The sequence below is a fragment of the Alligator mississippiensis genome, chromosome 3 (assembly GCF_030867095.1).
Source record: "Alligator mississippiensis isolate rAllMis1 chromosome 3, rAllMis1, whole genome shotgun sequence".
NCBI classification, from domain to species: domain Eukaryota; kingdom Metazoa; phylum Chordata; order Crocodylia; family Alligatoridae; genus Alligator; species Alligator mississippiensis.
This window is the reverse complement of record NC_081826.1, coordinates 122,930,919-122,946,526: the sequence shown is the minus strand read 5'-3', so window position 1 is coordinate 122,946,526 and position 15,608 is coordinate 122,930,919. Positions and strand designations below refer to the sequence as shown.

General features: G+C 42.5%; 1 protein-coding gene across 6 annotated transcripts in view; it reads right to left on the bottom strand.

Annotated features, from left to right (window-relative positions):
• The window catches only part of FARS2 (phenylalanyl-tRNA synthetase 2, mitochondrial), a 433,719-nt gene that overhangs the window by 293,584 nt on the left and 124,527 nt on the right, over positions 1-15,608 (bottom strand). For all 6 annotated transcript variants that reach the window (XM_059724365.1, XM_059724364.1, XM_019490472.2 and 3 more), the window contains one exon: positions 5,812-5,971. In XM_059724365.1, the coding sequence (XP_059580348.1) occupies positions 5,812-5,971 (160 nt within the window). The remainder of the gene's footprint in view (positions 1-5,811; positions 5,972-15,608) is intronic.

Below are 15,608 nucleotides of genomic sequence, written 5' to 3'. Positions count from 1 at the left end.
AAAGAACATCACTTGAGAAAAAATTAGAATTAGACAAGACACAGCATTAAAGGACACAATGAAAGGAACTATCCTATGTGGTCAGGAATTTGAACAAGTAAATTAAATACTCAGTCTTTTTCCTCCTCTAATATCTATGTTGTTTTCCCAGTGGTAGACGAAGCCAGAAGAAAGACTCTGGAAAATAAAATCAAGACATCCTGTAGTCCAGGTCTGCCCAATGATATAAATACTCTCAGGTGCTGCTCTCCAAATTGCCCTGGCAACTGCTGCTACCAGAGCCTCCTGGCTTCCTCTCTCTCCTCCAGCTTGTACTTCCTGTCCCTGTGTCTAGGTAGCCTGGAGCTCTGGAATCCAGGCCCCGCAAGACAGAGGAGCCTACATGGTGGCAGTGGGAGCTTGAGTTGATATGTTGTAGGTGAGCACAAGAGAGACCACGTAGCAGTGACAGAGGGGAGGGGGAAAAGGGAGGCCCATGTGGCAGGGGAAGTACATGGAGGGTGGAGAGCAAAGAAGACCTTTGCAAGGTGGGAAGGCAAGTCAGTGAAGCCCATGATGTGGGGGGTAATGGCACAGTGGAGCAGGGGAAAGCCCGCACAACAAGGGGGCATGCAGTGGGGGAGCAGAGGAACCTGTGCATTGTGTGGCCCCAGAGAAGCCTGTGGCCCATGCAGATGTGGGCCCTGCGGCATGCAGCCCTTGGACACTGGAAAGTTGGACAGCCCTGCTGTAATCCATAAGCTTCCAAAGTACAGGAATTCTTTAAGCAACTTTGGTATCTTGCTTGATGACATGTACAGCAGTATGATACTTGAGAAACTTGCAGCAGCTGTGATGCATATGAAAATGGATATGAATACACAAATGAGGATGCCTGACCAACTTAATTTCCTTCAGTGATAAAGTGACGGGCTCCATGGAGTGGGACAGGGGGGCAGGCATATGATACACTTTGACTTTTAGCAAGGCTTTGGACACAGTCTCCTACAATATTCTCATTAATAAGCTAAGGTAATACAGACTACATGGAAGTACAGTAACATGGGTACATCGCTGGTTGGATCATCTTGATCAATGAGTAGTCCTCAATGGCTAAATGTCTAGATGGGAGGAGGTATGAAATGGAGTCCCCAAGGTCTGTCTTGTGTCAGTATCATTTAATATCTTAATTTGGACAATGGGATTGAGTGAATGGTTAGTGAACTTTCACGTGATACCAGGTTGGGTGGAGTTGCAGACACTCTGAAGGACAGGGCTAAGGTCCAAAATAACTTGAATAGACTGGAAAAATGGTCCACAATTGATCAGATGAGATTCAGCAAGGACAAGTACAAAGTTCTACCCTCAGGATAGAATAATTGTATGCACAAATACAGTATTGCAGAGAAGGAAGAAGGAAAGAAAAACCCTACAGAGAGGGGTTACAATAGGCCAAAAGCTGAATATAAGCCAAGAGCGTGCTCATTACAAAACAAGCCAACAGCATACTGAGTTGTATTAATAGAAGTGTCTCTTGTAAATCAATGGAAAAGATTCTTCTGCTCAATTTAACACTGGTAAGGATCTGGAGTACTCTGTCCAGTTTTGGACCAGCTACTTCAAAAGAATAAGGACAATTTGGAAAGAGCCTAGCACAGCGCAACAAAAATGCTGACAGGCCTGAGCAAAATGACTCATTTATGAGGAAAGGCTGAAAGAACTAGGAATGTTTAGTCAGGAGAAGAGAAGACTTAAAGAGGGATTTGATGTATTCCAAAACCTGAAGGCCGATTATAAAGAAGATGGAGATAGACTTCCCTCTACCCATGATGGACAGAACTAGGAGTAACAGCTTCAAACTGCAGCAGAGAAAATTTAAGTTGAAGATTAAGAACTTTCTGACTATGAGGGTGGTCAAGTATTTGAACAGGCTACCTAGAAAAGTTGTGGAATCCCTGTCCCTGGTCTTTTTCAAGTGCAATTGGAAAAAGGCTTAACTGGGATGGTTTAGGGCCTTATTACACATTAATTTTAGGCATCTCCTGGAACTTTTAACCCCTGGATTGTCTACACTAACACCTAAAACTACTTTTAAGAACACTTCAGGCAGCTTAATGTTACGCCCCCGCAGGGCAGGTTTATTGCTGATCTGTTATGCAACTTGTGTTCCATTAATGTGTGGCCACTCCCTGAAGATAAGCCGCCCAAGTTGCAGTACTCCAGCATCCCAGGATGCAGTGTCCCCTTCGCTATCCTCCTGTTCTGTGTGGACAAACTTTCTATCCCCTAAACTTCACTGCCTTGGGGCAGTTCTGGCACTGAGCCAACTCCCCCTCTGACCCTCAGGAGTGCAACCCTGTGCAAACAGCCTGCAGAGCACATACTAGCTAGCTAGGTTTCAAGGCATGATGAGTCCAGAGGTGAGGTTTCCTTGAACTGGTGCTTCCTTCCCAGGTCAGGGGCTCCCACCTCTCAGCCACCCCAGGAAGTACGACCAGTACTCCCCACATGCCAATCTCAAATCCCAATTTATTAAAACGTAAAACCTTTAATTTACTACTTCCTTATTTCTTTAAAAATTTTTTTTAGTTCTTTTTATTTTTTTCCTTCAGTGGATCACTTCTTTCATTTCCCCACCCTTTCCCCACCCCCATTTCCTGTTCCACCTCCCATTTAATTACCCACCTCAACCCATTAACTCTCCACCTCCCAGCTTCATGTTCATGCCCCCTCCACTCAACCACCTCTCGCACAACCCCACCTAGAGCAGGGGTAGAAGCCTGTCCTGGTTTGCCATGATGTAGTGGCAACTCACAGCTGTAGTTCCTAGTCAGGACCCTGCTTGCCAGCCCTCCAGTGGCAAGTCACAGCTATGCAGGTGGTGGGAATAGTTGGAGAAGACTTTTAACTTTAAGGTGCAACTGCTCCAAACTCAAGCTAGCACTAACACGAATCAACTTTTGAGCAGCTCAAACTGCAATGTGTAACAAGGCCCTTAGTCAGGGAGGATCCTGCCTCAAGCAGAAGGCTGGATTAGATGACCTCATGAGGTCCCTTCCAGCCATATTTTTCTATGATCCTATATATCCCTGACAACAGAGAGATTTGGCCTATTTCATAGCTTGTAAAGAATTAAGTGACTCATGAAACAAACTATTTTGTTTGTTTGTTTGGTAATTGAATGTGGAACCTTACAGCAGGGATTGGTAACATATGCTTTGTAGGCCAGATCTGCCTTGCAGACCAGGCAGGAAGTGGAGAGAAACAGCAACAGCAGCAGTCACTGAGGCAGAACGCTGGCCCATTGCAGACCTAAGCTTAATTGTTTCAACCTGTAGCTCCGAAACACTGCCAACTGCTGTTTTAACATATAATTCTTTATTCACAACAAGTAGAAGGATCACGCGATTTTTGTACAGAACAATAAAAAACTACAATCCATTTCTTATTCCAAATTAAAGAGCTTTGTGTTTCTGAGTTTGAAAAGTAAATTTAAAAAAAAACCCTCAAGCTCTATGGTAAAATAAAAATGAGTAAAAATGAAAGATAAAAGCTGGGACAGGAAGCATTTGCTTAATTGCATCAAACTGATCAAAGATCTTTCATGTTATGCCCATATTATATATCTACACAATAAATTGCTCAGCATAGTTCTTGTTCTTTGGTATTACCCTAATTTGCTATATTGACAGCTAAAAAGAATGGGGGAGTGAAAAAGAATGTGCACATTCCCAGCAGTGAGAAAAAGGCCCTAATCATTATTACATTCCTAAGTACTTTATTATTTACTCATGCACACTTCCTGCTTTGCTACCCCCAGATCCCCCAAAATTAGCGCTCTAAACTAGGGGTACACGTCTTAAGCAGGAAAGATTATTTTTCTTCACTACAATAGAAACATGGAGAAGCAGTGCTGCAGGATAGCTGCCAGGTTCTCTTTTGAGCAGCAAACAGGAGAGGTAAAGACCAATGTTAATTCTTTCACAACTTCTCTCAAATTAGCAACGGGTTTTGGTTGAGCAGCCAAATGGGTAGCCAAAAACAGTAGCCAATTTGAGAGCAGCCATGAAAGGGTTAACACTAGACTTCAACTCTCCCGCTTGCTGTTCCAAAAAGAAGCTGGCAGACATTGTGCATTAGTGCTCCTCCATGACTAAAAGCCTGCTCTAGGCCATGACTCTGGAAAAATATTATTTTTTACATTCTGTCTTTCAAAAATAAGGTGCAAGTCTCATTTGGGGCATGTGGTTTATGAGAAAATATAGTAAGCATTGTGCCTGTTTATTCATGGAAAAAACAAACCCTCACAGAGAGGTGTTAGCAACAAAGGAAAGAAGGGTAAACTGCCAAAAGTTAGCTTTCATTTTCCTTGGAGTAAGAGCGTATACACGTCAGTACAGCAGACTAGCTGACACATGGTAAATCACGTTCCCCTTTCCCCTGCAGTAACTTTAAGCCAGCTGTGCTACCTTTTTATTTAAAAACACTTTGGGTAAAACTTTCAAATATACCTGAACGGTGCAAAAGACTAAATCCTATTGACAATATGTACCTTTAAGCTAAAGCGCAACATGTCAGTCATCAATAACTTTTGAAATAAAACAAAACAATAAAAGCACTACAGAAATAAGAAGGTAACATCTTTCCCACCAGCTAACAAAAGACTGGGGTGGTTTTTTAATCAATCTAGCGTCTCTTCAACAGAAATATGAATTGGCTCAGCATCCTAGTCTTCTTGCCAGGAAATAAGAGCAAAGTACTAATTCTCACTCAGACAATTTACTTACTGAGCTACTGTAACAGGGACAAGTGTTTCTGAACATTTGATAAGTCACTATTACACATCCATGCAGCCATACCTATACCTATGAATGAATACACATACACATTGCCTTATAGGATCCAAACAACAAATTGTTCAGTGTAGTACAGTATCTAGTTAGTAAGCATTTTCTGTCAGGGACCCTAAATCAGGCTAACCCTGGGCTAATTGCCTAGGTGACCACATTGGCCTGGGGTTTTGACAGACAGTTCTATCACAGTTAATTAACTGGCTGGCTTCCTGATTGGCTGCTGGAAGTACAGTTACCCATTTAGTCCCATCTGTGGCAGCAGCCTCTAGGCCAGCCAACAGGACTGACTCAGCTCTACTCTGGTGAGCCTCCTGGTTCAGCTCTGTTCCTGGGCTCTAGCTTTGGATCTCCTCTTGGATCAGTTTCCTGGTTTCTGGACCCTGCTTCCTTAGCTCCTGGACTCTGGCTTGTGTTTTTTTTCCCCTGGGTTCTGGTCACTCGGTTGCAAGCTCTCCTGCACTCTGACCTGACCTGTGTTTGGACTCTGCCTATGAATTGCTCATTGGAAACAGTAACTCATTCCTGCCCCCTGATGGGATTGGTAGCAAGTAACTACTAGGCCAGGCTGCCTACATCCCAATCCCTTATACTTTTTCTACTCAGGTATAGAGTTTAGTTTATTAAACTATGGGGAACTTTCCCCATATTTCATGGACAAAATAAGTAGCTTAACACATACATAGTGCACAATGCATAATTTATATGAAAAATACTGATTATAGCTTCACACTTTAGTTCTACTAAGGTTGAGGAGGAGTTTGACACAAATTATATTGAGACAAAAACCAGCACTTGAAAATACAATTTATTACAGGCTTATTTATTTTTAATGCAGCTGTTTCACAGTATCCCATTTCTACCTTGGCTGTTACCTTTTTTTTTTTAAACTTACGTTGCAAAACCCTTCTTAAAAGCCCAGATTTCCACCAGCCAACCAAAAGCTTGGTGAAAGGGCCTAACATCACACTGCAATACGTACCATCACCAAAGAGATGATTTATGAGCTTTGTGAGCACCTGTTTCAGACTAAATTCCACCAGCTTTGCTGCCTCCATGGTGTGAGTCTCCTGCTTGTGTGCTGTGCGGTGTCCTTCCTCAAACAACTGGAAACTTTCTCCATCCTTGATGTTTCTAAACAGCTAGACAGACAAAGACAAAAACACAGAAATTGTTTAAACAGAACGAGAAAAATCCATGAAATTAAGTTTTAATCCATGGGGTATGGGTTTAATTTAGGTATAATTGTGAATGCCTTGAATTTTCTTGAATAATCTTTATTGGATCTTTATCTTTATGGATGGTGGTGCAGATAGAAATTAGAAGAAACCCAGCCTGATTCTCAGAAACCAGCCTGAATTAGCAAAACCATCTCTACCTTGCAGACTTAGTACACTTGTAAATCCCAGAGAGCCAATCAACACTGCATCATACACATCTCTTTTCAGACTCCAGAGTAAAAGCAAACACTTTAAAAGATGTAGGTGAAGGCAAATAACTTGAAAAAAGAGTGCCTAGCTGACTATATTTAACAGAATATTCCTGAAACTTCATAATATGTTCTATATACAATGTATTACAATAAGATGAACTACAAGAAGAACAGAAACATTCAGTCAACTAAACATTACAACTTATTTTTGTAAAGTTCACTTATAATTAATAGATGCATCTTCACATAAGCTTTACTGTGGAGCAGACTAATCAGCTCTGCAGTGAAGTGTCACTGTCTACACATATTAGGACACAGTAAATTAATTAACTCAGAGACAGTACTATCTTACAGTGGAGTAATTGGTTTTGGTGAAACGTGCAGCTGGTGACCACAGATGTAAATTGAGCCCAGTCAACCCAGCCAGCCACGGGCCAGACTCCTGCATGCTGCCTAGCCACATGGCTCCTCTGCCCAGCCACACTAGTTCCACAGGTTCCACACACTCATGCCCCAGGCAGCCTCTTCATCAACCAAAGCCACCACCCAGAGCCCCCCCCCCCGCCGTGCCCAGGCCTGCTCCGCCCCAGCTCAAATTGCTGCTTTCCCAGGTGAACATGTAGATGCTGCACCCAGGAACAGTTTACTCCAGCTCCAACTGCTCTGGAGTTTATTGTTATGCATTAATTGCTCATGTAGATTCACCCGCTAATTGCAGAAATCTATTTGTGCAGAAAATTCATGAAATCATTTATTTATTTCTAACAATGAAATAAACAAATATTTTTGGGGTAGGAGATTGATAATTATTTAAAAAAAAATACTGAATTGCTTCAAAAGTTATAGCACTAAGAAGAATATGACAACAGAATATATACATTCTAAAGACTATCCAAAAAGTTTTATATAAGAACCTTTACTATACCTTGAAAAAACTTTTCAAAACTGAATTGCTCTTAAATAAATTTAAGTTGTATAAATGAAGGGCTGTAAACTTTAACTTGTGGTTTCTTTCAACCCACTTGATTTTCCTTCAGGATCAAAAAACAAAATCTCTCTCTCAGAAAATGAAAATTGCTTCACTGTCTTTCCCCTCCCCACAAACTATATTGGGTAGATTCAATCAGACTTTAAAAAAAACCATTTTGTGATCTATCTGGTCTACAACAGGCCTGGCCCGAATGCAGAATGCACCAAGAACAACTGCTATAAGAGCTCAAGACAATGCAAGTGGAAGAGGTGATGATGGTTGACATTGTAGTTGTTGTTAAAAAAAAATGGTGTAATATACTTTATAAGGCAGACAAGGTTCTTTGGGTAGATGTGATATCTTTTATTAGACCAACTAACTAGTTGGAAAAATTGTTGTTTGCAAGGTTTCTGGCACAAACACCCTTCTTCGGGCATAAGGAGAGTCTGTTGGTGTTTGTATGCTCTCCTGGGTAGAAAAGAAGTCGATAAGCTAAATGCAGGTCTGTGAAAATGCAAAAGCATGGCAGTGAGGATAAGAGGGAATGGGACACAATAGGTGTGTGACAGATGGGGTGGGGGGAAGTCGGAATGTGGAACTGGTGAGAGAATGTAGCTGGTAAAATACAGAGGTTACCTGGGGTTATCAGATGGTAGGCAGGTTATAACGTGCCATAAATCCAATGTCTATATTTAGTCCATGATTTTTTGTATCCAGTAGATTTATGAAGTGGAATGACATGAATTTATTAAATGAATCCATTGCAAATTCAATAACCATCACCCCTCCAACAGACTCTCCCTTGAATACTTCAGCACCAATGTTTCCTTTTTAGACACTATGATCAATATGCAGAATGGTAAAATATAAACCACCACACACAAGAAACCCACGGACCAACATACATATCTACACAGAACTAGCAATCACCCTAAACACACCAAGAAAGCTGTAATATACAGCCAAGCCCTGCAATACCACCAAATTTGCACTGAGGAAATCATACCTGCGATCATGACCTCACAAATCTCAAAAGGGCTTTCACCCAACAAGGACACTCCTCCAGAGAGGTAGATTATACTTTTGTAAGAGCCACCCAGATACCACATGAAGAATTGCTGCAGTACAAAAAGAAAATCCCCATGAATCACACACCATTGGTTATGACATAACATCCTTCCCTGAAACTTTCAAAAAAGGCACCCAGTGCTGCATTGCACACACATCTAAAAATGTCCCAAAACACCAACAGATTCTCCTCATGCTTGAAGAAGGGTGTTTGTGCCTGAAAGCTTGCAAAGAACAATTTTTCCAAGTATTTAGTTGGCCTAATAAAAGATATCACATCTATGCAAAGAACCTTGTCTGCCTGTGTCCTTAGACCAACACAGCTACAATCAACAACTCTACATACTCTATAAAACATTCGAATGAACTGCTGCTGGCTTGCAAATGCAAGTCTAAATTAATCATTTTCTGTTACATTTCACACAGGTCTAGCACTGAGTCCAAGTTCAATTACTGAGTAAATTAGCAGCCAAGATTGAACAAGCAAGAGAGAAAAAAATGATTTAGTGCCACTTGAAGTGGTCTGATGTTACAAGTCAGTAAGCAACCTGGTTGTGATACCAAGAACAGAGCCCAAGGTCATTCTGTGATATTTATTTTCTTTTTGTATAATGAATTAAAGACAAAAGGAAAGCAAATGGCATATAAAATAAGTATTCATAACTCTAGCAAAGAAAATGCACAAAGACAGAAACTTTAGAGAAAAGAATAGGGTCTATTTTTCATGCTCACTTGAAAGTTGGAAAAAACTTTTATGGCTGGCAGTATTTCTGTATTACCCTACCTTTCACATGAATGTACTTCTAGCTGCACAGACCAATCTCCTAAAACTCTGTGTAGAAAGCAAGATTCTCTTGCCTGCTAGTACAGTGTACCATAGTTGTATGTATACATTTATACATTGTACTCTTATTTATACACAAAAAATGCATATATTTCATTTCTTGGTAACTAAAGATTTAAAACCTTTTTTTTCTTGCTTTCCCTGTCGTGCCTCCTCTGTCATTTCAGTGGGATTCTACAAAAAAGGGTATAGAATTCATCTGGCTTTATGGATCAGATGTGGTTTTCTGGGCTGGTCTGTGAGCCAAATCAGGCAGCACCAGAACCAGTATACAGGGCCAGTCCAGTGGGGAACAAACATTCAGTGCACACCCTAGACCACCCCCTGTGTTTCATGCAGCACCCACAGCACCAGGTTCAGCCTATGTACCAAGCTGGCTCTGCATGCTGTATGCATTGGACAGAGTCAGTTCAAGACCATGGAGTGAATTCACAGGGCTCTAAGGGATAGCTCCAGCCTGTGGGCCACATGTTTGACAACAATGATATAAAATGAACTCTAGAGCTGTAGAACTAACAAATATAGCAAATAAAAGAAAACAAATGAAGGTCCAAAAATGCGGTTGGGAGGCAATATTTGTTGCCAATGAAAAATGAACTAAGGTTTTGTCTGTGCTAGGAAGGGTTTGCTGCGAGCTATACCAGTATAACTATCCTGGCGACCTTTTCTAATATAGAGACAGATTATAGTAGCCAAAAGAGTACTTCTGACTATATAAACTTATTACAGTCCCCAAGTGGAATAAGATATATTAGCAACAGAATTTAAATAAATAAATAAATAAATCACATCCTTGCCTGGCAGGTATGTCATGTAGATCAGACCTCAATATACTTCAAGATAGATAAGTAACCACAGCGTAAAAGCCCTATTGACCGGATACAGACATGCAGGTATGTGCAGTCTATGGCTCCGCAAACCTCTTTGCCATGCCACAATCTGCATGCATTGCTCATTAAACTGTGCATGGTGCTGCAAATTTGCAGTGGCGGGTCAAATTTTGTTACCGTGATTTTCCTGGTAGCAAAAAAAATCCCTGAAAAAAAAGTGGCGCAAACCACATCAAAGTGTCATGCACTGGGACATATGCGAAGATGGGCGAGCAGGCAGCCCTGGCCGGCCTGCTTCACCATCTCTGCGTGCTGTGGACCCCCCACGCTGAGGCACCCTGCACCCTATCCAGCCACTCCCCAGCAGGCTGGAGAGCTGTGTGCCTCGAGATGGGAGAGCAGGCAGCCTTGGACTGCCTGCTTCTCTGTCTCCAGGTGCAGTAGAGCCCCTGCACTGAGGCACATGGAGACAGGGGAGCAACCAGCCCAGGGCTGCCTGCTTCCCCATCTCAAGGCACACTGCACCCTAGCCAGCCATGGAGCAGTGGAAACACACTACATTTGCCCTGGTGCAAGCCACTTTGATGTGCTTTGCACTTCTTTTTTTTCAGGGTTTTGTTTTTCTATTGGGAAATTGCAGTAGCAAATTTTGCACCAGCAAATTTTGCAAAATCAGCAGTGCTATGCATGGTTTAATGTGCAGCACGTGCAGTTTGTGGCACCACAAACCACACATGTCTACATGTCTGGATTTGGTCAATAAGACTTTTACATTATGGTTACTTCTCTATCAAGAACCACACTGAGTCCAGGGCTGCCTGCTCCCCCATGTCCACATGCCAGTCCCCGGCTGGCCGGGCCACAGGGTGCCTCAGCGTGGGGGCTGCCTGCTGGTTAGCCCTGCACTGAGGCACCCTGTGCCCCAGCCAACCCCCTGCAGCACGTGGAGCAGTGAGACAATGCACCCCACTGCAAAGCACACAAGCAGGGTTGTGCATTATGGCAAAAAATAGTAGCACAAATTTGTGTTGCTGCAAGTGCACGCCCCTGCTTATGTGGACATGGGCATTGAGAGCAGCACTAATTAGTACCTTTGTTGGCATTCTCCACAGAGGCCTGGTTTACAGATTTCTTGAACTGGTAATTGTTGTACCAGTATGATTCTTACTTTGAAAGTGGTTGCACCAGTATAAAAGATGCTTTATACCACTACAGTTTATTTCTTCTCTCAGAGGAATAAAGTTACAGCAGTATAAATATTTTTTATCTTGGTACACCTGTGTCCAAGATAAGATCATTGTGCCACTTACCTGTGATTGAAGCTAAGGTTTGAACAGGATGAAGACAAACCTTCAGAGTCCCAACCTGTTTAGTACCTAATTCTAAATTGCTACCACAGAAAGCTTTTCCAAATGGAGGGATGTTAGCAATTTCACATAAAGTGTTAGCACATCTAAGCAGCAGCAATTTTGTCTGTATTTACTACCAAATGCTGTTTAAGGAAGAAAGAGTCAAAGCGTTTCCTAACCGATATTAAAGTGCCAACTTTTGATTTACCAACTTTGACAAATATCTCTATAAATAAGGAAACAGTTATACTCAAAATCCACTTACGAATATCAAACCATTTTCATATATTTTTAATGTTCTACAGCACATACACTGATGGATTAGCAATGACATTTATCTTGTGTTGGTGCATCAACAAGAGAACTTACTGCCACCCCTACCAGTCTCTGACACAGCAAAACTTGTAAGATCATGCCCCAGCTCCGGCACTGACAGTCATTGAAGAGCTACACAAGCCAGTTGTTAATAATGGAATACTCTTTCCTGTTTACTGACTAGCTGTTTGCTTGGGATGAAAGAAACAAAAATTATATCAGACAGCAAGTCTGCTCAGTTTTCTTCTTAATCTCTGTAACCTTCAGTCTTCATTCCAACAAAGACAGCAAACAAATTTTATTTCTATTTTTTAAAATCTACCCAAGCTGTTTCTGCAAACATTATGTAATCAGCCTGTTTTAAAGGAAGATGGCAAACATTTAATGGAGTGACAATGAAAAAGTTACCATACAAAGGGATGCCAGCTTCATAATGCTGGATTACAGAAGGCAGGACGGAGACTTACTTTACAGACTTAACTGAACCAGAGATGCATAAACTTTTGTTAGCCAGAGCCAACTTAATCAGGTTCTGCTTCTGTACTTCATTTCTTTAAACAAATGATTGTTTCAAAATACACTTGTAGAAGAAATATGCTTTTTCTTCCCTGACTGAAGTATTGCATTACCTCTGAATTTATACTGAAATATGCACTTTCATTTCTGATCTGACTGGAAAAGACAGAGCAAGAGAAAGTTTGAAATCTTTATTTTATTTAAAGAGGTCTGTCCAAGGCTCTATGCACCCTGGCAGGATGGGGAGACAAACTAGCTACCACAAGACAGAAGAGGATCATGGGTTCTGCTACACATCAACTGCTCTAATCCCATGGAAGAGGAAATCAAAACCTGAGGTAGTTTAGCCCCTTTTCATTGAGCCCTCCTTTCACAGGGGCTAACCTACCCTGGTTTTTCCTTTCATCTGCCTTGGGGTACGAATGTATACACAAGCTGTTAACATGGAGTAGAGGACACATGGGAAAGTTCCACTCCCTTTTACCTCTGGTTTGTCCACCCATATCCTAATATAATCAAACATAATTACACATCATTAAATTAAACCCCAGCAGCACTGAAATAGTTTGCAAGGAAACTATGCCAGCCAGCCAGCCACCTACCCTCTTCCTCACGTAGGAAGCCCATCCTCACTTTTTCCAGCGATTGTATCAAACAGGTGTTCTTTGCAACATGCCTGGAAAAATCACCAAATTTTAGCTATTTCAGAGTAAAGGAGGCAGAGATCAGGAGCCTGTACAAAGAACACTCTCCCAAGCACAGCCTCTTCTTTCCAACAAGAATGATCCATTTGTGGCAGTATGGCGTGAGGGATGCCTGTTGAGGCAGGCCAGGTGCAGGTGATTTAGGACTGTACAGGTCAGAACCAGCAGTGAGCAGAACCTGGAGCACTGGTATTCCATGCTCCCGGTGAGATGTCCTGCTCAATGAACAGGTCATTGTGTTTTGCACCAGCTGCTGTCTCCAAGTAGTTCTAAGAAAAGATCACAATCTCCTAACTAGATATAGATAGTAAACATCTGCAGCTAGGGATCTAATACTATGGGTAGATCTAGAATTTTGCAAAGTGAGGTGTATCATCATATATAAAACAACACATTTTTCTCCATGTAAAAATAAACTAGAAACTTTATTAACTTCTAGGGGCCTAGGGCTGTGGAATTCCAGCATGTTGGAGAAGACAGCATACTTGTGTATAGGTGCTCATTTAGTGTTGTTAAACAGTAGGAAGAAAAAAGTGTCCCGGACTAGCATATGGTATTCCACGTGGTTTCCATGGGATTTCCAAATCTTAAATTGTTTTGATAGTATAGACAAAGATTTTTTATCATCTGTCTACAGAACATCCTACTCCTAAGGACACAGAAACTTCTTCTGGAATGCTCACATTTAGCATTAATACCAATAGACACAGTTAACATTAGCTGTGTTTCATCCTTTCCCCTTTGCAGTCTCTGTTCTATGACTTTGAAAAAAAGAGACATGCACAAAAGCCAACACTGAGGAAGGCCTTTTACACCAACAGATAAGCCTGAACTCAAAGATGAAGTGGTACAAAACTCCACCCAAACAGCAATTCACATATTTCAAATTCTCCACTGTAATACATTGAAAACTTAGAACATTTTCACATGAGATGCTAACTCTGCCATGTAGAAATGTGAATTTCACAGAAAACCAGGTGATGAGAAAAAAAAATTTAATCTTTCAAACAGTAGGGGTATCTCTATTGAGAAAATATAAATGCCTGATAGCCCTTTTTTCTATGGAAAAAAATATTTTTTCCCCAAACATGGAAGGGGAGGAAATTCTGAATCAGAGAAATGAACTGTGCTGCTTCAAACTTGCTACTTTTAGGGCATTTCTACATAAAAGCAGGTAGCAAATTTATGCACAATTATTTATTGCACAGTTACACACGTGTAGACGTGACCTGGGAGAAAGTTTGCTCCCGGGTCAGCCCTGCCACTCGGGGCCAGCTTGAGGCTAGGGAGCCTCTCCTGCCAGGGCTGGGCTGTTTCTATGGCAGCCCCTGCCTCAAGACTATAAAAGTCTGCAGACACTCAGAGCCTGGAGCACACCAGCAGGGAGTGTGAGGGCAAACCGCAGATCAGCTGCCCTACCCTGCCTGCACCCCGGCGTGGCATTGCCCAGAGTTGCACACTGTCACCGACAGCCATGATCATGGGCAATCATCAGCCATGCCAGCCAGACCATATGGTAAACCCCACTCTGGGTGGCTGGCCCTCCCCACTCCAGCCCTCTACCCCCAGCCCCTGCCCCACCTCCTCACCCAGATGACCCGCACTCCCCTGGCCCTGGGTTCCCTGCCTACAGCATGCAGGAAGGTGGGACACAGTGCCAAACTTTATTGAGCAGTCCATGCCCTCACAGCTAGGTAGGCATGGGCTTCTCACATGCCAAGGAACATGTCAATGCTGGCAGTGATGTCCTCAGCTACAAGGGGCGGGGACATGTAGTGCAGCCACAGGTAGCCCTCCAGGCAGCAGCAAAGGTTGCAGGGTAACCCAGGCTTGCCCCCCATGCCATCGCAGCTCAGGGTCCCGTACCAGGTATACAGGTGCACCCAATAGCACCATGGCCAGCAGCAGCAGCAGAGGATAGCAGGTTGGGCACCCCCTGGTGCACACAAATAGCTCCTTGTGCACCACCTGGAGCACATGCAGCAAGGGCACGCTTGGAGCATAGCAGCGGTGTGGGCGGGGCGGGGGCTGGCCCCAAGCGTGCCTCCCCAAAGACCCTTGCAGGGAAGGCAGGGGCACAGGAGACTCATCATCCCTCACCTGGGAGCCCCGCTCTCCCTGTGTTAGGGTAGCTTGTCACTTTTAACTTTAGTTGCACCTGCTTGAGTGGTGAATTATATATAGTATTATTTGAACTTTGCTTTTATATTCAGCCTTATTTAACCATTGCTTACTTTTTTGTATAGCCTTATTATTTGCACTTTTCTTCTGCATTTAGCCTTGAGCTCACTTTCACAGGCAGCTTATGTTCCAGCGTTATCAACATAGGCATGTGAAATGTAAGCCTTGTTACTAGCTCAAATTAACTGAACTTGGCACTAACCAACCAAGTCAGAGGGATGACATAATTGGAGATCTTAATACAGAGTTATAAGAGGGGACCAATTAGACAGTGCCCAATGGCAGAGCCCTTGGAATTTCCAGAGTTGACAGACAGACCAAATTAGGAATCTGGGGCATGCCCTAATTAAGACACTGGTAAAAGACCAAATTAAGGTGTGTGCATGCGATGGGTTTGTTGGAACAAAGGAATATGCTGACAGATTAAAAACATGAACAAGGAAACCAATGATCACAGGGAAACCAATCAATGGTACCTGGAAATGAAAAGTCTGAGGAGTAAAGTTAAAGAAAAAGCATAAAAGAGAGGCAAGAAGGAAGTTGGGTGTGTGTCACCATCCAAAAACATCT